Genomic DNA, 26,066 nt, shown 5'->3' with positions numbered 1-26,066 from the left:
GCACAAGCAGGACATGCATATAGAATGACATATAGAATGACTGAGAGGTGAGAATGGTGGGCTTTAGCATATGGCACACTTGGATCAAAAATCCCAGCTCCCCCACTAGGCTCCATGACCTTAGTGTAAACCGCAAGCTCTGTAACCTGTAAAATGGGCACAACCATTCCTGCATTGCAGGTTTGTGGAAGTTGCTTCGATCTTCCTGAGCCACCCCAAATGAACACCCCAGTTAAGTAACGTCACTGCTCTTGCCATGCGAAAACAGTTTCCAAACACACTAACACTTGAATCCCCTGTTCTCCCATGAGCCATTATTATGAATCGGTCATCTCAGCAGTCATCTGAGAATTCTGGTACCTTCCATGCTAAGAATTTCCATATCTTGTTTCCTCCCCGCAGTCAAGGAATTTGCTTCCTCTATCCTGGTCATTTCAACAACCCTTTATTTTTTAGGATCTTAATCTGCAAACTTCATGCCTCCCAACCACCTCCCTTGAATCCTGACAGCACCATATCAGAAAGCCCTTGCTTTAGTGGGAGTTCCATTTGTAACGTGTGTTTTGCACTGTAGAGTCCGGCCTGATTATAGATGTCTTTTAGAAAGGACACGATTGCTTGGATCACACAGGATTTTGAACGGAGGGTAAGATGAAAACCTGGCACATTCTTCCCACCCCTTTTTAGAAATGCTCTCTCTTGCTAACTTAAAAAGACAATGAAGGGGTGGGCATTTGGCCTAGTAGTTAACATACTAGTTAAGACTCCCGCATTCTGTGTCCGAGTGCCTGGGTTTGGCACCTGACTTGGCACCTGATTCCAGCTGTTTGCTAATGCAGACTCTGGGAGGCCAGCCACAGGGACTGAGTGCTTGATTCCCACCTGTGGGCCTGTGGGGAGTGAACCAGCAGATGGGATCTCTCAGTATCTCTCTCTCCTCTCTCTTTCTGCCTCTCAAATAAATAAAAGTTTAAAAATTAAAAACATAGTAAAAAATAAAGAACATTAGACTACTAAGAGAATTAAAACCTTGGAAGCTGTCTTCTCAAAAATTTTTTTTATTTTATTTGTAATTCACAGATAACAAATATATATCTGTGGCATTTATATATACTATGTGCTTATATTGTAGAATGATTAAATCAGGCAAATTAACATATAGATCACTTTACATCACAGATGTTTTTGGTAGTCAGGACATTTAAAATGTATTGCTTTAGCAATTTTGGAATATATAACACATTAGTATCAATCAGTCATCGTGCTATACTGTATTTCCTAACTGAAATCTTGTGCCCTTTGAACAAATCTTCCCCCTACCCATGCTCCTCACCCTCTAACTCATGCTCCCTCTGGTAACCATCAGTCCACTCTCTACTTCAGTTTGACTTCTGTAGGGCCTTTCTGTAGTGCCTTTCTGTATCTGCCTTATTCCACTTAACATAATGCCCTCCAGGTCCAATCTCAAAAAACAGGATTTAAAAAGGAAATTTTTTGAGGGAAAACAAAGCATCCACAGAAATTCATGAAGACACACCAAAAGGTGGTTGTCCCACCCACGCATTACGGGAAGACAGTTATCTGTGAACTTCTCATAAATGTAATTTTCGTGCCTAGAAAAAACACCAGAGACTGTCACGCTCTCTATTGGCCTTCAAGTTGGTTGGCTCATGGCATACTGAAAATAAATTACAGGATATCAAACAAGGAAGTTGTAAAGATATATTTATGGGAACCGTGACAAGGCAAACACTCGGCTCCCAGGGAAGTCAAAAAGATTCTATTTCTGTTTTTTGTAAAGCTTTAATCACTTCATGGAAGGTTTAAAGAGAACCAAACAGTCAATTATCTAACCATCTGAGTTTCCTTTCTGCAGTTAAAGCCTAGCTTTTAGGGTTTAAAAAATGACATCTTTATGTTGAGTTTTTATTCAGAGGCTAAAGTGATATGATATAGTATATACTACCCCCACTGAACAGACCATCGCCACACTCTTCTAGACAAAACCATACCATTAGACCCTTAGTGGCTCTATTTTTTTCTCTTCTTGGGTCCTGATGGTAAAGCTGTGTGCAGTAATCATTCCTTGGTATCCTCAGGCAGGATCAGGTATCAAAATCTTCAGATGCTCAAATTTCTTATGTAAAAATGGCCTAGTGTTTGCATATAACCAACACACATCCTCCCATGTACTTTAAAACATCTCTAGAGGATTTGCAATACCTAGTTCCATCTAAGTGCTATAGAAATGGTTGTTCCACTGTATGGTTCAGGGAACAATGACAAGAAAAGAGAGTCTCTACATACCTGGTACAGCTGCAATTATCTTCCCTAAAGCCTCCCATTGAGTTGGTTGAATGCATGGTTGTGGAATCTATGGCTACAGAGGGCTCCCTGTTCTTGCTTTTTCTCACAGGTATTTCTTCCTGCTAGCACTCAGGATGGCTCTTTCCCGCAGGCTCAGGACAGTCTGCTCAATTCAAAGCCCACCCACAGCACACTTTGCTCCAACAATCCCCGCTGATAGATGGGGAAAATAATTGTACCTAAGTTGTAAGGATTTTATTAGAGTGAAAGCATGGAATATTTATCTAAACATACTGTCACATAAAAAATTTCAATAAATGCTTGTGGTTATGAAAAATAGAAAGCATATTGTCATACAACATAAAGAAATGTCAGGCCGGCGCCGCAGCTCACTAGGCTAATCCTCCGCCTAGCGGCGCCGGCACACCGGGTTCTAGTCCCGGTGGGGGCGCCGGATTCTGTCCCGGTTGCCCCTCTTCCAGGCCAGCCCTCTGCTGTGGCCAGGGAGTGCAGTGGAGGATGGCCCAGGTGCTTGGGCCCTGCACCCCATGGGAGACCAGGAAAAGCACCTGGCTCCTGGCTCCTGCCATCGGATCAGCGCGGTGCGCCGGCCGCAGCGCGCCGGCCGCGGCGGCCATTGGAGGGTGAACCAACGGCAAAAAAAGGAAGACCTTTCTCTCTGTCTCTCTCTCTCACTGTCCACTCTGCCTGTCCAAAAAAAAAAAAAAAGAAAAAAAAGAAATGTCAGTGGGAGCTCTTAACTCCTGACAAAGACCCCATGTCACCACCCATTGCAGCTCTCTGTGGCTGTCCTATTTCCCCATATGAGGATAATGAGGACAGGAAAGTAAAATGGAGCCAGAAGCAAATGTAGTTCTAAAAGATCTACCCCCATACACCAGCCACGCTGCCCCACCCCTGTAACACACACACAGAGATATAAAGCCCTATGCACCCTATAGATTTACCATATTCAAAAATGGAAAGTGGTTGGCCCTTAGAACCCCCCCCCCCCCGCGGGAACCCGCGCAATCCCCAGAAGCCTCTTTGCCGGGAGTCGCGGAGCACTTCCGGGTAGCGCCGGAAGAGGGCGGCTTGGGGTCGGTTCTTCCCGCGGGGTGGGCAGGCAGCCCGGGAGCCGAAGTTGCAGGCGGGCCGGGGACGCAGGGTAGCCGCTGACGACCCGAAAGCTGAAGCGTCCGCGCGCAGGGCTCCTGGGATGCTGCTTAGACTCCTCGGGAGCACAGCGCCCCTTTCCCAGATGGGCAGCCTGAGGGGCCGCTGGACGGGGGCTCCTAGGGTGCACCAGCGGGAAGTGGGGCAGGGACTCGAACCATGGCCCTGTGATGGGGCGTGTGGGTGTCCTAAGCCATGTGTTCCCTTAGAACTCTGAGACCGTCCTTGGCCTGTGAATCTTCTTGATGATGCTGTACAAAATAAGGAAGGGTGCTTTCCCCTTTATCCTTTAGTCAACACAGCACCGAGTTTTCTGAGGCACTTTATTATAATATTCCCCCCACCCACAGCAGGCCCCAGGAGCAATACAGAGATGATGAGTCTATGAGGCCTATGTGGTGCAGGCCAAATAGAAGACTCTGACAATGTTCAGCTTCGTGCAGCAGTGGACGTTAGAGAATGGACAGATCACAGATTCTAAAGGTGGAGGCCTAAGGGTTTTCACAGATGGACATCAGTCCATCAGCAGTGAAGGCTGCCATCTTTTGTGAAAATAAGCAATACATAAGATCACCCCACCTCTGATGGGAGGCAAGTTAAAGGAGTACCCACGGGGAGAGGTGAAGGTCGTTCTGGTGTAATCGTTTGTTCTCACATGGAGACAGCAGGTGACGCAGCAGGGCTCATTCTAGCCTTTAATGATGCACTGATGATAATTACGACAGCTGCCCAGTACAGAGGGCTGGTTGCTCTCCATCATCTCACTGAATCTCTGGCAGCAACCCTATGAAGCGGGCATTATGCTTGCTGGTATTAACCTGAATTTCAATAAGTATCTTTAGATTATCAAATACTGTCTCCATATGAATAGGTCCCATGTTTTCCTAAAAGAGACCTTGGGCTGAACAGGAATCCACAAACTAGAATGATGTTTTTCTCAAACATTTGACACGGTAGGAATATGTGGAGCAGCCTCCTCAATGGTCACCGTGTAGCTGGTTCAGTCTAGTGGGGACTTATTTTAGCCCTGTAATTAGTTAACTGATTAACCTCAAACAAGTTTATTTCCCCTCCACAAGCCTACATCCTCACCTGCAAAAGGAAGAGATCAGATGCCACTCTTTGAACAATAGAGGTTCAAATGGTAAAATTGGTAAAAATCAGCAAACATGCACAAATATTCTCACACCCTTAGCAAAATCATTACACTGGCTGAAGAAGTTCTCCCAACACATCAAACCACATCACTAAGAGCATGTAGCAATGCATGGTCCATAGCATCTTTTGAAGTGTGCACTCTTTCATACTCAGGCAAACATACATCCATCTCTCCCAAGTACTAGGCAAGACTGACATTCAAATATGAAAGATTTGTTTCTAAAAAAAGCAAACCCGTTGTTTTTAAACTCGTCAACCATCTGAACGCTACCTGGGAACAAGCACACTGCTTGCCTTCGAGGCTGCCTCCTCAGATACATGGACACCATCATCCCAATAACCTAAAAGCCTCAGGCCATACCTGGAAATTGGCTACGATGCCCATTCCGATACATCCCACCAATCCAAGGGCTAACGACACCAAGTTAAAAACAGGTGTGCTGAAGTAGCAGGTTTGATTTTGCTTCTCTACTATTTTATATCTTGTGTACATTGTGGCTGCACCTGAAACAGAAAAGCACTTTGGTGAATTTCATCACTTGATTTTTAAAAATATTTATTTAATTACTTGAAAGTCAGAATTACAGAGAGAGAAGGAGAGAGAGAAGGAGAGAGAGCGAGAGAGCAAAAGAGAGCGAGAGAGAGAGATTCCATCCACTGGTTCACTCCACAAGGGCCAGTGCTGGGCTAGACCAAATCCAGGAGCCAGGAGCTTCATCGAGGTCTCTCTTGTGGGTGAAGGGGCCCAAACACTTAGGCCATCCTCTGCTGCTTTCCCAGGTGCATTAGCAGGGAGCTGGATAGGAAGTGACACAGCTGGGACTCGAACCGATGCTCATGTGGGAAGCTGGCATCACAGGAAGTGGCTTACCTGATGCATCACGGCACCAGCTCCAGCTCCTTCATGTTTAATTTGTAGTTGCTTTCCATGCATTATGTCCATTTTTCTACGTCTAATATAAATATTACAATTTTTTTCTGGTGTGTTGTTTGTTAACTTGGTCTTTTATATCTTTCATCATTTAGAAGTTTTAGGCTTTTAAAATTTTCATTTTATTTAAACGGCAGAGTGATAGACAGAAAGCAAGAGATGTGGAGGGAAGGAAAGAGAGAAACTGAGATCTCCATCTGCTAGTTCACTTCCCAAAGGCTTGCAACAGCCAGGGCTGGGCCAGGCTGCAACCTGGAGCAAGGAACTCCTTCTGTTCCTATACTTGAACCCAAGTACTTGAGCCGCATCTGCTGCTTCACAGAGTGCACATTAGCCCGAAGTTGGATCAGAAGCAGACAAGCTGGAACTGGAATCAGAACTCCAATATGGGATGCAGGCTTCCCATGCAGTGCCCTTAACTGCCCCTCTGCCCCACCCCCAACACTGGCCCTGTCTGTCATTATCTGCTCAAATCTGTCAATTTTTTTTCCTATTTAGCTTTTGGGCTCTGAGTAGGCTCACCATCCCAGGATTTTTTTTTTTTTTTTTTAACAGGCAGAGTGGACAGAGAGACAGAGAGAGAGAGAGAGAGAGAGAGACAGAAAGAAAGGTCTTCCTTTTCCGTTGGTTCACCTTGCAATGGCCGCTGCGGCCAGTGCACCACGCTAATCTGAAGCCAGGAGCCAGGTGCTTCTTCCTGGTCTCCCATGCGGGTGCAGGGCCCAAGGACTTGGGCCATCCTTCACTGCACTCCCGGGCCATAGCAGCGAGCTGGACTGGAAGAGGGGCAACCAGGACAGAATCCAGTGCCCCGACTGGGACTAGAACCTGGTGTGCCGGCGCCATAGGTGGAAGATTAGCCTAGTAAGCCTCAGTGCCGGCCCATCACAGGATTTTTAAAATACTCTCCAATGATCTAATTATCTCAGAGTTTTGATTTTCTTGTTTACTTCTTTCAAAGGTGACTGGTTTACGTGTATGGTATAAAGAAGTTACTACAAGTGTGTCTTTCGGAGTAGCTCATCAATTAACCAAATACCCTAGAATGTTTTAGAGAGAAACCTGGCAAAGGCTAGAGCAATTCAGTCCAGGCTTCCCATGTGGTGACAGACACCCAGCTACTTGAGCCATCACCACTGCACCCAAGGATCTGTGTTAGCAGAAAGCCAAAGTCAGGGGCTGGAGCTGGATATCAAGCCCAGGCACTGCAATGTGGGACACAGGCATCTTACTGGTTGGAGTATTAACTGCTAGGCTAAATGTCCATCCCTATCATAGACAATTTTGAATGAATATTTAATATAGTTTCTGCCATGCCTAGAAACAAAAAACCATATTGATCACTTGCAGTGATAAAAATAATCTATCTTCTGGGTCTGGACTCTTGGCTAGGATGGTGGAAACAGGATACCAGGATTGACTAACCCCAAATTTCTACTTCCCTTGGTTCTCCTCCAAAACCTTGAGGAGAAAGGACCATAGTGAGCAACAAGGTAAAATTTTCCCTGTCAACTAGGATGAACAAATTCCGAAGACGCCAAATCACTAAACAGGGTTTCCAGCATTTTCTTTTCTGACCCCACACAGGTAGAGAGTGAAGTGACAGGAAGTGGCGGTTAACGAAGGAGGTCTTTGGCAAACACCTGATTGTTCCATGGGGTGGGATTATATCTGATATCTATAACTTGGATCTCCTCATGATAGAGTTAGGTTTTACATTCAATGTAAAAGAGTTGTAATAAATGTACATTATATTAATTGGCTTACAACAGTGTGTATCCTACCAATTACATCTCAGGTGCGTTTGAGAAACTGAAAAGACAAATCATTCCTGGACTGGAAACAAACTATCCCTTGCTTCAGCTCTCCTCTTTCCTAACAGGTCTCTAACAGGTCTGTGGTTTTTAAATTTCAGTGAGCGTCCAAGTGACCTTGAGTGCTTATTTACAACACACAGTCTCACTCCCAAAGGTTCTGATTGAATAGGTTCCTAGTATGGCCCAGGAACAAGCATTTTATCCATAATCCCAGATGACTTTCATATAAGTTGCTTTTAGACAACACCTTGAGAAACATTATCTTATCCATTAGGTGTCTTTGGCATATACAAGTGCCTTGGCCATATATCAAAACTTTAAAAAAAGACAGCATTTATTTTTATTCTCTCTCTCTCTCTCTCTCTGTTGGAGAGACAGAGAGGGATGTTTGTGGAGGAAGGGAAGCAGAAGGAGAGGGAGGAGAGGAAGAGGGACAGGGAGAGGGAGAGGGAGAGGGAGAAGGAAATAGTAAAACAAAGCATTCTCACTCACTGATTCACTGCCCTAAATGATCACCATGGCCAGGGCTGGGCCAGGGCAAAAGCCAGAAGCTGAGAACTAAATCCAGGTCTCCCACTTGGCTGCTAAGAACCCAATTACTTGAGCCATCGCTGCTGCCTCCAGGGCTTGCATGAGTCAGAAGATGCACCAGGAGCCAAAGCTGGCACTTGAACCCAGGAACTTCAGTGTGGGATGTGGGTGTCTTAACCACGGAGCAAACTCTGACCCATACCTCATTCAACATCTATTTCAGGAAGGGGCATTTGGCACAGCAGTTAAAACACCACTAGGGATATCCACATCCCATATCATACCTGGACTGCAAACATCCAGTGCTTAGGTTTAAGTTCCAGCTCTGCTTCCAGATCCAGCTGCCAGCTAATGAGCACCCTGGCAGGCAGCAGAAGATGGAATGATTGAGCCTGACTCAGCCTCAGCCATTGTGGCCACTTGGGGAGTGAACCAGTGCATGGAAGATGGATCTTTCTTTCTCTGTCTCTCTGCCTCTCTCCCTTTCTGTCATTCTGTGTTTCAAATAAATAAATAAATCTTTTTTTAAAAAAATTGAGATCCATTTTAGAAGTCTGGTATTTAAAATCACCTATGGAAAATCCTGTGTCAAACTGGCAGATAAAGTAAAAAATAGCTCTAAAATGGGAGTATAAATAATTTTAGATTTCTATACATTTTAGTATCTCAAAGTAGGGAGAAGTTTCTAGTTGCAAAGGTTGTACTTTTAAAAAATACACAAACTATAAATAACATTCTCCTTCATTTGGGATTGTGACTCATGTATTCATAATAATGTGTACTTACCAAGAAATGCAGAGAAGTTGATCATAAATCCAAAAATCCCACTCTCCGGAGGTGTTGTACCTGTATCACTGAGAAATTAAAAAGCAACCCAGTTACTACACAGGAATTCAGACCTCTGAGCAGACACACAATTGTTGAATTTAGAGTCCAGCCACTTTGAATTCCAAAGATTTATCTTGATTTTGTTCTAAACTGTTTCCATTCCAACTCTGAAAAATCTAAAATTTAGATTGGGCAGGCATGATAGCACAGAGGGTAAGTCTCCACTTGGGATGCACACATGCCATATTGGAGTGCTGGTTTGCGTCAAGGCTATTCTGCTTCTAATCTAGCTCTCTGCTAATGCCCCTTTGAAGGCTGTGGATGATGGCCCAAGTATTTGAGCCCTGCCACCCATGCCAGGAAGGACCCATATGGCATTCTGGGCTCTTGGCTTTGGTCTGGCCCAGCTCCAGCTGTTGTGGGCATTTAGGAAGTGAACTGGTGAATGGAAGATCTCAATCTCTCTCCTTCTCTCTCTCTCTCTCTCTCTCTGACATTCCGCCTTTCAAATAAGTCAATAAATACATCTTTTAAAAAAAATCTAAAATCTCTGTTTCTATCAAAAAAAATCTAAAATCTCTGTTTCTATCATGAAAGATTACATTTTTTTCTACACTAAAAATCAAGGAAATATTTTATTATTTTTTTTTAAAGATAAAAAGAGAAAGGCTGCAACAGCTGATGTTGGGCCAGACCAAAATCAGGAACCAGGAACTCTGTCTGGGTTTCCAACATGGGCGGCAGGGGTGCAAGCACGTGGTCCATCTTTTGCTGCCCTCCCAGGTGCATTAGCAGGAAGCTGGATTGGAAGCAGGCACATCAGAACTAGAACCAGAATTCCTACATGGGATACTGTTACAGGCAACAGCTTAACCTGCTGTGCTACAATGTCAGCCCCAGGACATGTTTAAATAGATGGTACTGCTGTTCCTCAAATGATCAAACCTAAAAAAAAATTTAGTATGTGTTCATTCTCAGTGAAGAATTGTGAAGGCTTTTCTTAACAACAACAAATCTAAAATCACATTTGAAAATTGCACTATTTAGATATTATATAAAAATATACCACTTTAATTTTTAAATAATTGGATTTGTGCACAAGACTTTGTACTGCTAAAAACATAATGATGAAAAGCTGGGCATTATTATCTCTGTTGGTACTTCGTAGAAACAAGAGGATAGAGGTTATATTAATTGTGGTAAGTTATTTTAACAAAAAATGTCTATAAAACATTTTCAACTACAGTCTATCAATTAAATGATTTGGAAAATAGTCTTTGACGGGTTAAATTTTTAATTCATTACTGCCAAGTTTAAAATTGTTATTTGCTCACGTAACAACTTTTCCAGTTTAAAACCAATGACAGAAAAGCTCCAAACATGAAACAACTTGTACCCATTTAGAGTGTTTCCACATTTAAAAGTAGCACCTAAATTCAAGTATTGGAAAACTGGTCATGCTGCAAAAATCGACTTCAAAGTGTGTGAAGAATCCTACAAGAAGCCTGTGTGTGTGCAGAAAGCAGGAACCTTTAAGTTTAATGAACACTTAATGTTTTAAAGAGGAGAATAAAGAGGAACATGGCCCCGTGTACAACAAATGCCTTTATTCCCAATTATTTCCATCTCAGTGTCCCTTTCACCTGTAAGACACTGAAGGATCTGGAATTTAACATGACCACCTTTTCTACAGCACATTTGCATACTAAAAGAAGACCAAGGTGGGGAAGGTCACCCAGTGTGCAAGATCTCCTCTGGAGCCTGGTGCTGAGCGGGCAATGAGAAGGGGGTGGGAACCAGCAAGAGGCAAAAAAGGCAGAGACATTTCACAACCTTGGGCAGCACTTGTGCCGGATAATGAACTCTGAGAGCCTTCCTCTCTTGGTCTCAGGGTATAAGAGAGCAGCTACCAGGGGACAGCCTACAGTTGCCTGAGGCAGCCTCCAGCCACAGATGGGAACAAAGGCAGAGGAAATGTCTTAGGAAGAGCAGTGTTTGCTTGTTTGTGGAAAAAGGGAAGGAAATGGAAGAGCTGGGAAGATACTTACAAGACAGAGTTAGGGGCATACAACTGAGGGGCTATGTCTATTGATGGCCAACCAGGACCTCTGTCAAAAGCCCAGATGTACATTCAGGTTACATCAAACATGGGATCTGAAAACTCAGAATTTCAGGGTGGTGTTTTTCTTTTTGTCTAATCAGACATTTAAAAACCAAAAGTACTTTCAAATAGCCATTCTGTGCGTATTTGTTGGATGAGCAACTATCAGTATGTACTGAGGGAAAATTGACCTAACAGATACCACAATGAATATAAACAATCTACCAGGCACTGTTATATGCTTACTGTGCATGATCTTATTTCATCTTCACAACCCTGGAGGAGGGGGTCCTATATTGACCCCACTTTTCTAAAAAGGAAACTGGGTATTAGCAAGGTTATATAATATATTCAAGGTCACATGGTTACATAAAGGAATCTGTATCCTCAGCTGGGTATCTAATGCCCAACTTTCCTGCCTCTAACATCTCCCACAGCAGTTGAGGAGCAAAACTATTAGGAGAATGGGGACAGAGAACAAACACTGATATGCTAGCAAATATTTGAGAGCCAGTCCTTGGAAGGCACCTGGTGTGTAGCATTTGCCAGTTTCCATGGTGAAAATACTTCCAACACATCAAAATTCAGACTGTCAAAAAGCACGTCAGTGAAGATGGAGCTGGGAAGAAGAGTCACTCCCATTGACCTGCAGGAGCAGACACCAGGTGGCTCCAGTGCACATGGGAATGAACCATCACGTACAGAGAAAGGATCATTATTCTTTGGTTGGATACCAGGAATATATAAACTAGGCAAGACCTTATAGCTTCTCAAATACCATATTTTAATTGCAAAACTTTTTAAACAAATACTACCATGGTAAATCTAATTTTCCTTCAGGATTACCAAGTCTGTAACATATACCATCAATGCAAGAGTACCAGTGGACCCACTTTCCTATGCCTTTTCATTACAACACATGCAATATCAATACAACAACAACTAGGGGAGACAGTAATGCGCTAAATTCATAACCCGGTATTGGATTAAACAACCATTGTTCCAAAATTTAGATTTGGCTCTGCACTCAACTATAAAATTTATTCACTTATCAACAAAATACTTGTCAGACACAATCATTGTTCAGCAATAAAATATTAGATAAATCTGAGTCTCAAATCCCTGAGTCAGGAAAGCAGTGTTGGAGTTTGTGATTTATATTCACTAGATGGCAAAATGGTACCTAATTATAATAGCTGAAATTTTGCTCAAGAATGTTTCATGAAAATTTTCTGAACAAAAATGAAAATGTGGACACTTCTAAGAATGATCAAGAATAGTAGTGGCTGTCCATTACCTTTCATTAAAATGAAAGACATCACAACTCTAAATGAAAAATGTTCTTATAAGTCAGTCTCGGATCTTAAATATTACTTCATAAGTACATATTGAGTCACATCTTCTGCCTGATGTTGGAATCCAAATGAGTTTACCCAGAATGCAATCAAGAGAGCTTAGGTAGCTTTTAATTTTAAGCTCATATTAAAGGATCCTATCTTGCAAGGATACAGGTGCAACTGGCCATGTGTTCTATATCCATGCATTCAACCAGTGAGGGATCCACAATAATTTTTAACGACATCTATACTGAATATGCTCAGATTTTTTCTTATTTTTAAATCACTTACCACTATTCCCCACATTCAGAGTGTAATAACTATTTATATGGCACTTATATTTTATTAGGTATTAATACATAATTTAAAAATGATTTTAAGTCAACTCTTCTATATATTTCTTTATGGTGGAGATACAGAGAAAAAGAATTTCTATCCACTGGCCCACTTCTCAACCACAACAGCTATGGACTCCTAGCTGGGCCCAAAGCCAGGAGCCTCGAAGCCAGTGTAGGCTCCACATACATGGCAGGAACACAATCACTTAAGCCATCCAGGGGCTGCATTAGTAGGCAACTGAAGTTAGGAGCTAGCATTGGGTATCAAACGTGGCATCGAACTCAGGCACCCCAACAGAATATGTGGGCATCTCAATCTGTGTCCCAACTTCCAGACCAAATGTCCACCTCCTAGAGATGATTTAAAAGTGTAAAAAAGGATGTGCCTAAAGTTACAAGCAAATACTTCATGATTTTATTCAAGAGACTTGAGCACCTCCTGGTTTAGTATCTGAGGGGATCCTGGAATAAATGTCCTGCAGACAGCAAAGGAAACCCGTAGTTGGATGATAGAGAATGAATGAGCAGCAAGACAGTTGCTTCCCAACCTAACAGTAGTAGCCTCTCTACCCATCTTCCACCACACCATTGTGCATAGGTGGTTTCAGCAGTGTGGCTGGCCCCACCCTAGACCCACTCATGACCTCCCAGGTCTCCTCCTTAAAATGGCATTTCCTGGAAACTGTCCAGGGATAAGAACAGCTAACTGTTTGCATGTGGCTTAGAAGCTGTTGAGGCTGTTTGATGTACATAGTTGTTTTAGGGTAGGTTGTAGCTAGAAATCAATTTATGTCCACATTTTCTGTATTTACACTTCCATAAGTTAAGCCAACTGGAGCACCCTTTTCCAGACTAATTTTAAATGTTAAGCCAGTGCATAATCACTTGATGCTTAAAGAAATGAAAACAAGACTAAAAAAAAAAAAAAAAAAAAAAAAAGCCTGATAACAGAAGACTTCCCGAAACTTGGTCAACTGCTGTTCTTTAAATAATTTGATACCCGTAATTGCATTACCTCCAAAGACTGGAGTTACGGTTTATTGGAAGGATTTAGATGTTAACAAGATGCGACATTATCAGTGTCTCTGGCATAGGGCTTATTAGATTGTCCTGAAACGCTAGGCTCATGCTTAGAAGATTGAAGAGGATTGGAAATATAAAGTAACAAAGTACCAGTACAAGGAGACCATTATTTCCTTCATATTATTTGAAAGGAAAAAGTATGCTAATAAAAAATCAAGTCATACTACATTTTATTAGATGTTTTTAATATTAGGGCTAACTTTGTGGTGGGGACTATTCTATGATATGAAGCACCAGAGTATAGTTATATCAACATAAGCAATTTTCCTTCTTTTCATCAATCTGAATTTCCTCTTTGTTCACATATACAACAAAAGTTTTAAAAAGTTGTTTGGGCCAGCATTGTGGCATAGTAATGCTGCAGCCAGCATTACCTGTGGGCTCCAGTTCATGTCCCAGTTGCTTCCACTTCCAGTCTAACTTCCTGCTAATGGCCTGGGAAAAGCAGCAGAAGAAGGTCCAAGTGCTTGGGCCCCTGACACCCTTGCAGGAGACCCAGATGAAGCTCCTGGCTATTGGCTTTGGCCTGGCCTGGCCCAGCCCCAGCCACTGTGGCCATTTGGGGAGTGATTGGATAGAAGATTCTCTTTGTCTCTCCCTTTCCCTCTCTCTAACTCTTTCAAATAAATAAATCTTTAAATACTACTACTACTACTACTAATAATAAAACTTGTTAAGTACCACCTAAGTGTCAGAAACAGTGGTTGGTGATGGGTACATGGAGATGAAAAGATAATTCACTACCTTCCAAAAGCTTAGCATATCACAAAAAACTCAAAGATTATTTGATTCAATACATGATTACCGATTGCCTTTTATGTAACAGGCAATTTTGTAAGCATGATGAGTACAGAGGTGAACAAAACAAAGTCCCTCTTTTGTGGTATTTACATTTATAGGGGCAATAAAAATTAATAATCTAGGAACAATGAGTGCCATGAATAAAGGGAAACATGGATGAGAAGTTAGGGAGGTGAGCTGTTCAACTGTCACAGGCATGGGGCCGGCGCTATGGTACAGCGGGTTAACGCTCTGGCCTGAAGCACCAGCATCCCATATGGGCGCCAGTTCGACACCCGGCTGCTCCACTTCCGATCCAGCTCTCTGCTATGGCCTGGGAAAGCAGTAGAAGATGGCCCAAGTCCTCGTCCCTGCACCCCACACGGGAGACCAGGAAGAAGCTCCTGGCTCCTGGTTTTGGATCGGCACAGCTCCGACTGTGCCATTTGGGGAGTGAACCATTGGATAGAAGACCTCTCTACCTCTCTGTCTCTCCTCTCTCTCTGTAACTCTGACCTTCAAATAAATAAATAAATCTTAAAAAAAAAAAAAAAGCAAAAAATTGTTACAAGCTAATTGGAAAGGGTAACCTTGATGATAGCCCGAATGGAGACAGTGTGCATTCAAATATCTGGGCCATGAAAACCACAAACACAGGGAACAGCCAAGGGCAAAGGTCTTGGGATGGCAACGTGTTAGCAAAACTGTAAGGAAGCCTGAACAAGGAGGAGAGTTTGTGGTACAGGAGCCACATGGAGGATGGAGTCATGGTCTTGGACAGGATTTTGGATCCTGCCCTAAAAATGACAGGAAGCAGTAGAGAGCTGAGAGCAGCCAAGTGACATGAAGTTGAATGAAAGTTTTAAAGGAGTTGCAAGAGCCAAGAGTAACCAGGGAGGCCGTTGGTAAACCATTCCCGTACTTTATCAAGAGACAGCAGTGGCTCCGACAGCACACTGATAAAGAGATAGGTGAAAAGTGGGCAGATTGGGGACATTTTTTTGAGGGAAGTCTCTAGAAATCTTCCCTGTTTAGACTACAGATGCTAATATTACCAGATAGACAAAGAAAAAAAAAATGAAATAAACATTTCCTCAGCTCTTACACTCTGCCAGGGATACCTTATTCAATCTTACTAATACCATAAAGACTGAAGTTTCATTAACATTATAAGGAAAGTACTTAATATTGCTCTTAAAAATGAGGAAACAATTATAGGTAAGTAACTTGCTCAAGAGCACTATTTTTTTTTTAAGTTGAGACTAAACACTTAAGTCTGATAGTTGTCAGCCTTGCATCAATTGACATTTGATCAATATCCTATCTCTTTTTTTTTAACATTTATTTATTTGTTTGAAAGTCAGAGTTAGGGCCGGCGCTGTGGCATAGCAGGTAAAGCTGCTGCTTGCAGAGCCGGCATCCCATATGGGGGCCAGTTCAAGGCCCGGCTGCTCCACTTCTAATCCACCTCTCTGCTAAGGCTGGGAAAGCAGTAGAAGATGGCCCAAGTCCTTGGGCCTCTGAACCCATGTAGGAGACCTGGAAGAAACTCCTGGCTCCTGGCTTAAAATCAGCCCAGCTCCAGCTGTTGCAGCCATTTGGGGAATGAACCAGCCAATGAAAGACCTCTTTCTCTGCCTCTGCTTCTCTGTAACTCTATCTTCCAAATAAAAAAAATAAACTTTAAAAAAGAAAGAGAGGGAGGGAGGGAGGGAGGGAGGATGGAAGGAAGGAAGGAAGGGAGAAAGGGAGGGAGGGAGGGAAAGAGGGAAGGAGGGAGGAAGAAAAAGAAAAAAGAAAGAAAGAAAGTCAGAAATAGAGATGGGGCGGGGAGACAGAGAAAGAAATATTCCATCTGCTGGGTCACTCCCCAAATGACCACAACGGCCAGAATTGGGTCAGGCTGAAGCCAGGAGTCAGGAGCTTCATTTGGGTCTCCCATGTGGGTGGCAGGGGCCCAAACACTTATTATCTTCAGATGTTTTTCCCAGGATATCAGCAAGGAGCTGGATCAGAAGCATAGCAGCCAGGACTTGAACTGATACCCATATTGGATGCTGGCACTGTAGGCAGCAGTTTTACCCACTACACCACAATGCTGGCCCCCTAAGACCTTTTCAAAAGTGAGAACAACAGCAGAAAGATATTCACAACTTTATTTAATTTAGTGTACTCAGCATTCAAATTAAAGTAGAAAATTTAAACCAAATAGAGGAGAAACTATGTACCTATATAACTGGCTCAGAGGTCAAACAACACTGCATGCATCACCTTAATTTTGGGACTGTGAAAGCTTGGGATCTCCAATTTTCTTATTATGTCTTTCTTAGAATTAAACAATTTGGGTCATGCTTTCTTGAAGAAAATAGTCAATTTTGAATTACCATTTCAAGGATGATGCTTTTCTAGCCTGAAGTTTTAGATGACATACCTGTGTTTTCTTCCTTATGACACTATGGTTAAGAAATATTATGGGATAATAATCACAGCACCATAAAGACCGAAGTTTCATTAACATCATTACAGAATAAGGGACTTTACGCACACAGACCTCATTATTTGAATATTCTCCTGGTCCCTATTGGAATAGTTGACTAGTGAAGCAAAAGTCACCAATGCATGAAATTCAGTGTAGTCTCAGTAATCAAAAACAAACAAAAACCAAACTTGTTTTCGGAGCAAGCATTTAGTCTAGTGGTTAAGACAACCATGTCCTACATCTGAGCACCTGAGTCTATTCCTGGCTCTAGTTCCTGACTCTAGCTTCCGCCAATGTACGTGTGGGGTGCGTTGGTGATGACTCAAGTGACTGGGTCCCTACTACTCACTTGCGAGACCTGTATGGAGTTCTGGGCTCCCAGTTTCAGCCTGTCCTGACCTGAAACCATAGTGGGCATCTAGAGAATAAACCAGAGATTTGAGTACTCTCTCTGTGTCTGTCTCTCTTTCTGCCTGTCAGTTTTTAAAATTGTTTTTTTTGTTTTTTGTTTTTGTGTGTTTTTTTTTTTTTTTTTTAAAGCTTCTTTAAGCACCAGTGCTGTGATGTAGCTAAGCCTCCACCTGCAGTGCTGGCATTCCATATGGGCACCAGTTCGTGTCCCTCTTCTAATCCAGCTGCCTGCTTATGGCCTGGGAAATCAGCAAAAGATGGTCCAAGTGCTTGGGCCCCTGCATCTGCGTGGAAAACCCAGAAGAATCTCCTGTCTTCAGATCAGCTCAGTTCTGGCCGTGGTGGCCATTTAGGGTGTGAACCAATAGATGGAAGATCTTTCTCTCTGTAATTCTACCTCTCAAATAAATAAATAAATAAATAAAATCTTTTAAAAATAATGCTTCTTTAAGCAAAAGTCATCAAAAAATTACATAGACACATGCACATCACAAACATTTTATCTAAAAGCATAGGAAGATACATTGATTTGACCAAGGCCACTAGAGTATAGGTTTATGTTATGTCTTACCGGCACATAAACCAAATCTGCTCTGAATCACCTCATTTCCAATTTCGTTTTCTTTAAAGTAGAGGGATGGGGCCAGTGCTGTGGCCTAGTGGGTAAAGCCACTGCCTGAGGTGCCGGTACCCCATATGGGTGCCAGTTCAAGTCCCAGCTGCTCCACTTCCAATCCAGCTCTCTGCTATGGCTGGGAAAGCAGTAGAAGATGGCCCAAGTCCTGCACCTGTGTGGGAGACCTGGGAGAAGCTCCTGGCTCCTGGCTTTGGATTGGCACAGCTCCAGCCATTGCAGCCAATTGGGGAGTAAACCAGTGGATGGAAGACCTCTCTTTCTCTCTCTCTCTCTCCTTCTCTCTCTGTGTAACTCAGATTTTCAAATAAATAAATAAATATTTAAGAAAAAGTTTTTTTAAAAAAAGTAGAGGGAAATCTTGAAGATACTTTAGAAGCAATTTGAGTATAGAATCTTTCCAATTTCCCTAACAGTTTTTCTGGATCTGTATAGTTGGCAGATCCACTACTAAATGGACTGCAACTATTTTTTTTTTTTTTTTTTTTGCCAATCTATCTCTTTTGAATCTTTCCAAAGTATTCAATTAAATTTTTTTTAAGATTTATTTATTTATTGGAAGGTCAGAGTTACACAGAGAGAGAAAGAGAGGCAGAGAGAGAGAGAGATCTTCCATCCTCTGGTTCACTCCCCAATTGGCAGCCAGAGCTGCACTGATCTGAAGCCAGAAGTCAGGATTTTCTTCCCGGTCCCATGCGGGTGCAGGAGCCTAAGGACTTGGGCCATCTTCTACTGCTTTCCCAGGCCATAGCAGAGAGCTGGATTGGAAGTGGAGCAGCCAGGACTCGAACCGGCACCCATATGGGATGCTGGCACTGCAGTTGGCAACTTACCTGCTATGCCATAGCACTGGCCCCTCAACTAAATTGTTTTAGAAACTACACTTTTTCTGCATTCATAGATCAACAATTGAAATATATTAGCTCACACAATTACAATAAAGAGTATGATGGCATAAACATAAATACCATTTGGAAATAAACATAACTGGTTTTTGTATAAGAATACAATGAATTGGGCAAGAATTGTGACCAACTAGCCAAGGAGTAGCCAGCACTGGAAGAGGTCTTCTGGGGCCACTACCTTCAGGCAGCATTTTCTCAGAGAAAGCAGTTATCAGTTAACCCAGCAAGTTCATTAATACAACATTGGTTAGGAGAGTTCCTGGTGTTATATTACAAATAAACTCATGACTTCTAAATTAGTCCCTAATCTCACAGCATTTCCTACCTAACACGAGTATCTATCCAGACCTAGGCAGATCGGTCCCTTGATAATACAAGTGCTTATAGGGAACTCACTATGACCTTGTGCCAGGGTGTTGAGTTCTCAATGTGTTACATATTAATTCATGAAGAGGTGCCATTATTAACCCATCAGGAAGCAGAGCAAAGTCAAGCAACTTGTCCAAAGTCCTATAGCTGGAGTACATAGTTGAGCCAACCAAGAGGTCTGCAAAAACTTCTGGAAAATGCATATTATGAAAATAATTATACACAGTTGCACCAAAATAAACTTAACTTTTAATTCTGCTTTTCCACAAACTTTAAAGTAACCCTGTATCCAAGCCTAGTCTGTCTGTTCCAAAGCTATTGTTCTTAGCCTCCACTCTTTGTTCCTTCCCACGAGGATCATCAAATGTTGAAAATATTCAACAATGAAGTTTAACTGACTACAAAGTGAAATCACAAATCTTATAAAACACAGGGGATTTCATAAAGTCAGCAGTGGTGGTGGATAACAAATGGAATCACAGGCAAGTCAAGGAATGATGAGGTGCTGGCAGAACCCGTGAACAGTAAAGAAAAGGAAATTGACAAGAGAATAAAAGAAGCCCGTCTGGCATAAAATATCTTAGTCTTCATTCAGCCAATATTTGCCTACAGTATGTCAGGACTTGTGATAAATGCTGGAGATGCAATATGCTCCAAATCTCTACCCTCTCGGGGCATATATTCTGTTTGACAGTCAATTAACAAGACATTATCCTTATATGTAGATTAGGCATGGATCAAGAGAATTGAAGATTTTAAACATTTTTGCAAAAATGGACCTCTGTGTATTGCCCTTCAACAGGGAGGGACTTTATGTCACAGAGTCATAAGATGGCACTGGGAATTTCACGCATCCTCACCTTAAAAAAATCAGCGTTGGGGGCATCATGGTTAAGATGCTGCTTGGGATGTCCCCTTCCGTTGTCCGGTACCTCAGTCTGAGTCCTGCCTTCTGATTCCAGCTTCCTGCCGATGTGCATCCTGGGAGGCAGCAGGTAATGACTCCAGTAGGTGGGTCCCTGCCGCCTATGTGGGATGCTCAGATTGAGTTTGGTGCCTGGCTTCAGCCTGGCCCATTCCCGGCATTATGGGCATTTGGGGAAGGAATCAGCAGATGGGAGATCCTTCTCTTCCTCCCTTGCCTCTCTTTTCAAATAAAATACATACAAATTTTAAAAATACCAGCATCAGAATCAGCTTTTTGTCATTATAAGAATTAGCACATAGTTGTGATTATAGACTAAATTTTTTGATTGCTAATGAAATGCAAGTTAAAATAGCTATTTTCCTAATTTTTAGTTTCATTTTTGAAGTCAAAGGCCTGACCAAACCTCTGACTTCATTAACCAGGCATTTGGTTCTCCTTTAAAGGGGCTTAATTTTAAGTGATTCAGTTTCTGCCATCAATTCTTGAGTAGAGATTGTGGCCATGAGTAGGAACAACGTTAGGGGCCAAAACCCACAATCTATTGTCCACCAAAACTGTATCTGCACAGAAAGTGAGACAACTGCTAAAAAGAAAAGCAAAGCTAGGACGCAAGATTGGAAGAGCTTTGAGTAAAGGGTCACAGAGTATCATGGGTGCAAGAGACGTGTGCCAGAGACGAAGGTATAAGGAAGGGGTCTACCAGCAGGAAGAAGTCGGTAAGTTGATTCAAGAGAGCCAAAGGGATTTGTTACAGAGTAAATATGAGAAACTCTCACAAGTTAAGCATGAATGTGCTTGAGAATGTGGGTGTGGCCTTGTAAAAATTTAATCTTTTGAAGCTGACTTTTATTTGTCCTTGATTTTGAAATCTTTGCACTAGTGATTTCATAAAAATACAGAAATTTCATTTTTGCTATTCCAACTTGTTAAATCTAATGGTTTTTTGAATTCAAGTTTTTAATTTAACTTTCTGATAGGAAACTTATCCACTTGGCTAAAAATACACATACCTATGAGAAGGTAAGCCAGGAAGAATCGTAGAATCACTGTTATGCCCCATCTTCTAATATCTCACTGATCATACCTCTCTCTACATCACACACAGATAAATCTTTCTATTAGTTTCTTTCCACAAGCTACTGTAAATATATATTACTTTTCTCCTCTCTTTTCCCAACTAATGGTAGTATGTTTTGTTCTGCATCTTACTTTTTTCCTTATAACAATGTCTCTTGGAAATTTTTCCATATCACTATGTTGCTTTATATTTTATATTATTTACAGAGGGCTTTTTCTTGAGGGATTCCTTGGATAATGCTCATTTGCATTATGTCCAATGTTTTGTTACCAGACAAATGCTCTGAGTAACTTTGCAGGTATGCTACTCTTCATATGGGCACATACACTTACAGAATAAATTTCTAAAACAGGGTTGCTGAATCAAAGGAAATGTGTGTGGGGGTATCATTTTCATAGATAATGCCAAAGGGCCTCCATAGACACAGATCAATTGACAGTCTCATGAGCACTGTATGAGAGAGCTTGTTTCCCCAAAATCTCACCAGTGTTATCAAACATTTGGATTTCTGCTAATTCAGTAGATGAAAAATAGCATCAGAGAGTTTTTTTTTATCAGTGAGTTTTAACTTGAATTTTTATCCCTATTTATGAAACTGAGCAACTTCCATAAATCTAGAAGTTATCTAGTTATCTGCCTATTTATCTGACACACTGAACAATGTTACAAGGAGCAAATATACGATTAAAAAAAAAAACTGACTTTGAATGTTTTCCTGGCTCCTCAACTGTGCTAACAACATCAGTACCACCAAGTTGGTTGAACAATGTTAGCATGTAAAAGTGGACTCACTTTGAGAACTTTCGAATCACTGATCAACCACACGACTGAATGACCTCATCAAACTTTCCCCAAAAGGATCTGCCCTGCCCTGGAATAATGGAGAGTGTCCAAGAAATATTCAAGGGCTTTCATGGATCTTACATGCCACTGAGGGAAGACAGGTAGTGAACATAAGTTAAATAACATAATGGGTTAGATGGTGGTTGGTGCTATGGTAAACAGGAAGACTGGGCATGGGAAATCAGGAGTGGTAGGGTACGGTTAAAATAGCGTGATCTGGACAAGTCTCACTCAAATGGTAATATGTGAACACAGAACAAGGAGAAAGCTTGGCCATATCTGAGGGCAAAACATTCTGGCAGAAGTAACAGACAGTGCAAAGACCACAAGGAGGTGTGCCTGGTGTATCCAAGAAGGAGGAAGGAGGCCAGGGTGTTTGGAGGGATGTACAGGGAGTGGGAGTGGAGGAAAAGAGGAGGCTTTGAAATCAGAGAAGAGAGAATGGCCAATTTTTCTGGGTCAGTGGAGGAATCTGGTGTTTTTCCCATCACTTCTTGTGTAGATCTGGTTCTTATGTACATCTTGCCCTTGCTTCAGGAGCTTCATTTTCTAGGAGGGGAAGGAGAAACCCAGTGCTCTAGCTGCTCACATTAGCAGAAAGCATACAAGTCAAAAGTCCATGCAATCAACAGCATGCGTTTGGTGTATGTTGGCCAACAGCTCCTGGCAACAGGAGACAACCTTACGTGTTTTTTTTTTTTCTCATAATTCTGTTTCTCCTGAAAGCTTCTTTGTTAAATTTAAAATTTTTATTTAATTTTATTTGAAAGGCAGAGACAGACAGCAAGAGAGAGAAAGAACTCATATCTGCTCTTTCAACCCCGAAATATCTACAACAGCCACGGTTGGGCCAGGCAGAGGCCAGGAGCTGGGAACTCAATTCAGGTCTCCTACATGGGTTATAGGGACCCAAATACTCGAGGCATCATCTGCGGCCTGCCAAGGCATGAATTAGCTGGAAGCTGCAATCTGAAATAGAGCCAGAACTGGAACCCAAGCACTCTGATACGGGATGCAGGTGTTCCAAGCAGCGTCTTAACCTCTGAGCCAAACTCTTGGCTTTCCTTGTTAAATTTCAACCTGCTTCTCTGGAGTGTGTGTGCCTTGAGCATCTGACAAGTGAGGTGCACCCTGTCATCTTATTTCTGCAAGACTGAATGTCTCCCTTTTCAAGTTCACCATGGAGGGAGGTGAATCACAACTCTGCCAGGCACCTCTGCCAAGACTCCAGCCTTGGCCCCGACAGCCTGGTCAGAGCACATCACCTACTGTCTGTCTCTGACGCTCACATCTGGGACAACCACAGCTACTATTTTCTCAATAAAAACCACTGCAGAGAGAGCAGCTTTTCCTTTTCACAGAAGCCTAAGAGGAGCAGGCTTCAGAACAGGAGAAGCAAAACCTGTACGTGTACTTGGGACAGAGATGTGCATGAGAAGCCAAGCCCGGGACCAGATGGGAAATTCTGTACAGAACATCTCTTCCTGCATGGGCAAATCCACCACCGCCACCACCAATGCGCTTCTATGCACTGCTCCATCTGTTGCTCTCTTCCTTGCAACTTTAGAATCTGGACGCCTCTTGCCTCCTCTTCCTTACCTGTTCCTCCCCACAAAGATACTCCCACAGAACTCCACAGAATGGGTGTGGGGAAGGACAGGCCCCGCAGTCTCTATCATGAAGTGCTAACAAACCCTGGATGTGTCACCAACCTTATCATTGGTTCATCAACCAGTGCAGATCCAGAGGAGTCCACTGCCTAGGTAAGAATGGATTATTCTAGTGTTCTATTCTATTCCAGCACATCGCTGGGAGCCACAGCAGAAAGGGCCAGGCCGTTGTCCCTGGCACTGGTGATGCGACCCTCAGAAAGGTGGGGGCCCAAACACGTGAAAAACTTAGCAGAAAACAACACAAGAGATGCCACAAGTTGTTGGCAAGTTCAAGGCTCTGCCTTTGGGTGCACAGTGCCCGTAGTCCTCCAAGGGAACTTGGGTCAGACTCCCAAGGACCTGGAGGCAGCATGCATCGCTTTTGGCATGGGGCAATCTGGGTACGAATGCTGCTTCTCTGGGTGACTAGCGATAGCCATCAGTGTGACCTCGATGACAGCGGATCATGTGTTTCATTCTCCCTTTCCCTACAGGGAAAATGAACCTCCACAGCCACTTGGAGGGATGCTGGGAGCAGGAGGGCACCGTGTGTGCTCTTTGGCCCACACCGGGATCCACTGCCCACCCCGTAAACCTGACTTCGCAGGACCCAGCTTTGATTCGACATCGCCAGGCAAGCGTCTTCCCGCGCCCCTGTGCAAGTTGGGCCTCCCTCCCGACCTCCGGCCGCGGCTCCGTGGGGTCCGGGGTCCAGGCCAACCGCGGGGACCGAGGCTGCCGCGACCCCTCCCATCCCTCTGCCCGCTTGGCCGGCCCTCACCTGATGTAGGGGAGGAAGGGGTTGACGTGCCCGGACAGCACGGCCACCACATAGGAGATGATGAAGGCGGCAGACGACCAGGTCACCAGCAGGAAGGGGACGAAGGCCATTCCCTTCAGGAAGCAAAACATCTCGCCAACGCCGCCGAGAGGGCGCTGCGCTGCGCGGCCGGGCGCCGGCGGGCTGAGGGCTGCGGGCTGCCTGGAGGCGGCGGCCCCGGCGCGGGCAGCCACGGGCGGAGCGGCGGGGCAGGCGGGCTCCGCGACGGCCGGGACGGCCCGGCGCGGGCGGGAGGGCGAGCGCGAAGAGCGGGGCGAGGCGGCGAGCGGCGAGGCGGCCCGGCCGGGCTGGGTGGGGCGCGGTCGGCCGGGGCTTGTTGCGAAACCCGTGAAGTCACAAAGCGGTGGCCGGGCCGAGGCGGGGGCGCGCGGCCACCTCCCCGCCGGACACGATGGCCGGATCCTTGCGCTTCGGGCGCTCACCCTCGGCCTCGACCTCGGCTCGGCGGCCCTAGCTCTTGAGTCACTCCCTCCCGGGCTTGGGGGCGGGGGCGGTTTCGGCACCCTCCCTTCGGGGCTTCCGGGGTCCCGGGCTCGCGCCCCGGCCCCACCCGCTGTGGCTGTCCTTCCTGCTGCGGGGACCCAGGCAGAGGTGTGCGGCGACGCCGGGCAGGCGGTGGCGGGGCACGCACCTGCAAATCTGGCGGGTGGGCTGCGGCTGGGGGCTGCCCATCGTGCCGATCTCACCAATAAATACGATCTCTCCAAATACTTGGAGTATTTGTTTCCTACAAGTGACATTTCCCTTTCTCTCTCACAATCTGAGCTAGCCCAGAGGTGAAGACTTTCCCTAAAATGAGTAATGATAACCCTGTATTTCAAACTGCAGAAGAGCGGTGAGTTGCGAAAGGCGCCTGCAAGGTCGGTGATGCTGAACTGTGGCTGAGCGATGCGGAGGCTACGGATGTGGCCGAGGTCACCGGGTCATCAGGGACCAAGCATGGGTCCATTTCAGTCACAGACACATGTCTTGGGTGCCACACTCTGTTAGGGGATAGGCTACAAAGACTAAATAGTACAGTCGGGACTAGGAGACTGATATATACATCAAAATAATAAAATTATATGGAATGTTAAATAGAAAGAGAATTTCGTAAAAATAACTTTTAAAAAAGTGAAACAGAGACATGCACAGGGCTGAGGACAGGAACCAGGTCAGACGAAGGGGGAAGTTGTCTGCTGGATGACATCAGAGGTTTCTAAAGGAAACATTGGCCCACCAGGCACAGCAGTGAGTAGAGCTGCCGCGGGAAACAGGTGGAAACGGGCAGCCTGAGTGCTTGTTGGCCTGGAGTTGGCAAAGCACTGAACTGGGAGGCAGGGGGTGGAGAGGGGCCCAGAAGCCAGGTTACCGCTGAGCCTGCTGAGAGTCTTGGGGTAACTGATTGACTGACTGATTTGGCAGTGAGGAGTGTAAGAACACAGACTTCTGGTTGACTGAGTGATTTGATAGTGAAGAGGGCAGAACAGACTTTTCTTTCAGGAGAGCATGTGGCTGTGGGGTGAGAGCCCATCACGCTGAATAGAGCAGAAGCTCTAA

General features: G+C 44.0%; 1 protein-coding gene across 3 annotated transcripts in view; it reads right to left on the bottom strand.

Moving 5' to 3' along the window:
- Positions 1-25,215, bottom strand: part of DRAM1 (DNA damage regulated autophagy modulator 1) — a 41,692-nt gene extending 16,477 nt beyond the window's left edge. For 2 of the 3 annotated variants that reach the window (XR_007919551.2, XM_002711225.5), the window contains exons 1-3: positions 24,468-25,120; positions 8,707-8,774; positions 5,003-5,145 (exon numbers count right to left, since the gene is read on the bottom strand). Coding sequence is in view for 1 of the 3 variants with exons in the window: in XM_002711225.5 (XP_002711271.1) it covers positions 5,003-5,145; positions 8,707-8,774; positions 24,468-24,598 (342 nt within the window). In the remaining 2 variants the exon portion in view is untranslated. Of the gene's footprint in view, positions 1-5,002; positions 5,146-8,706; positions 8,775-24,467 lie in introns of all 3 variants that reach the window. The other variant, XR_007919552.2, reaches the window with a different exon arrangement.
- Between the last annotated feature and the right edge of the window lie 851 nt (positions 25,216-26,066).

Source organism: Oryctolagus cuniculus, chromosome 11, assembly GCF_964237555.1.
Source record: "Oryctolagus cuniculus chromosome 11, mOryCun1.1, whole genome shotgun sequence".
Taxonomy (NCBI): domain Eukaryota; kingdom Metazoa; phylum Chordata; class Mammalia; order Lagomorpha; family Leporidae; genus Oryctolagus; species Oryctolagus cuniculus.
This window is presented reverse-complemented; position numbering and strand designations above follow the sequence as displayed.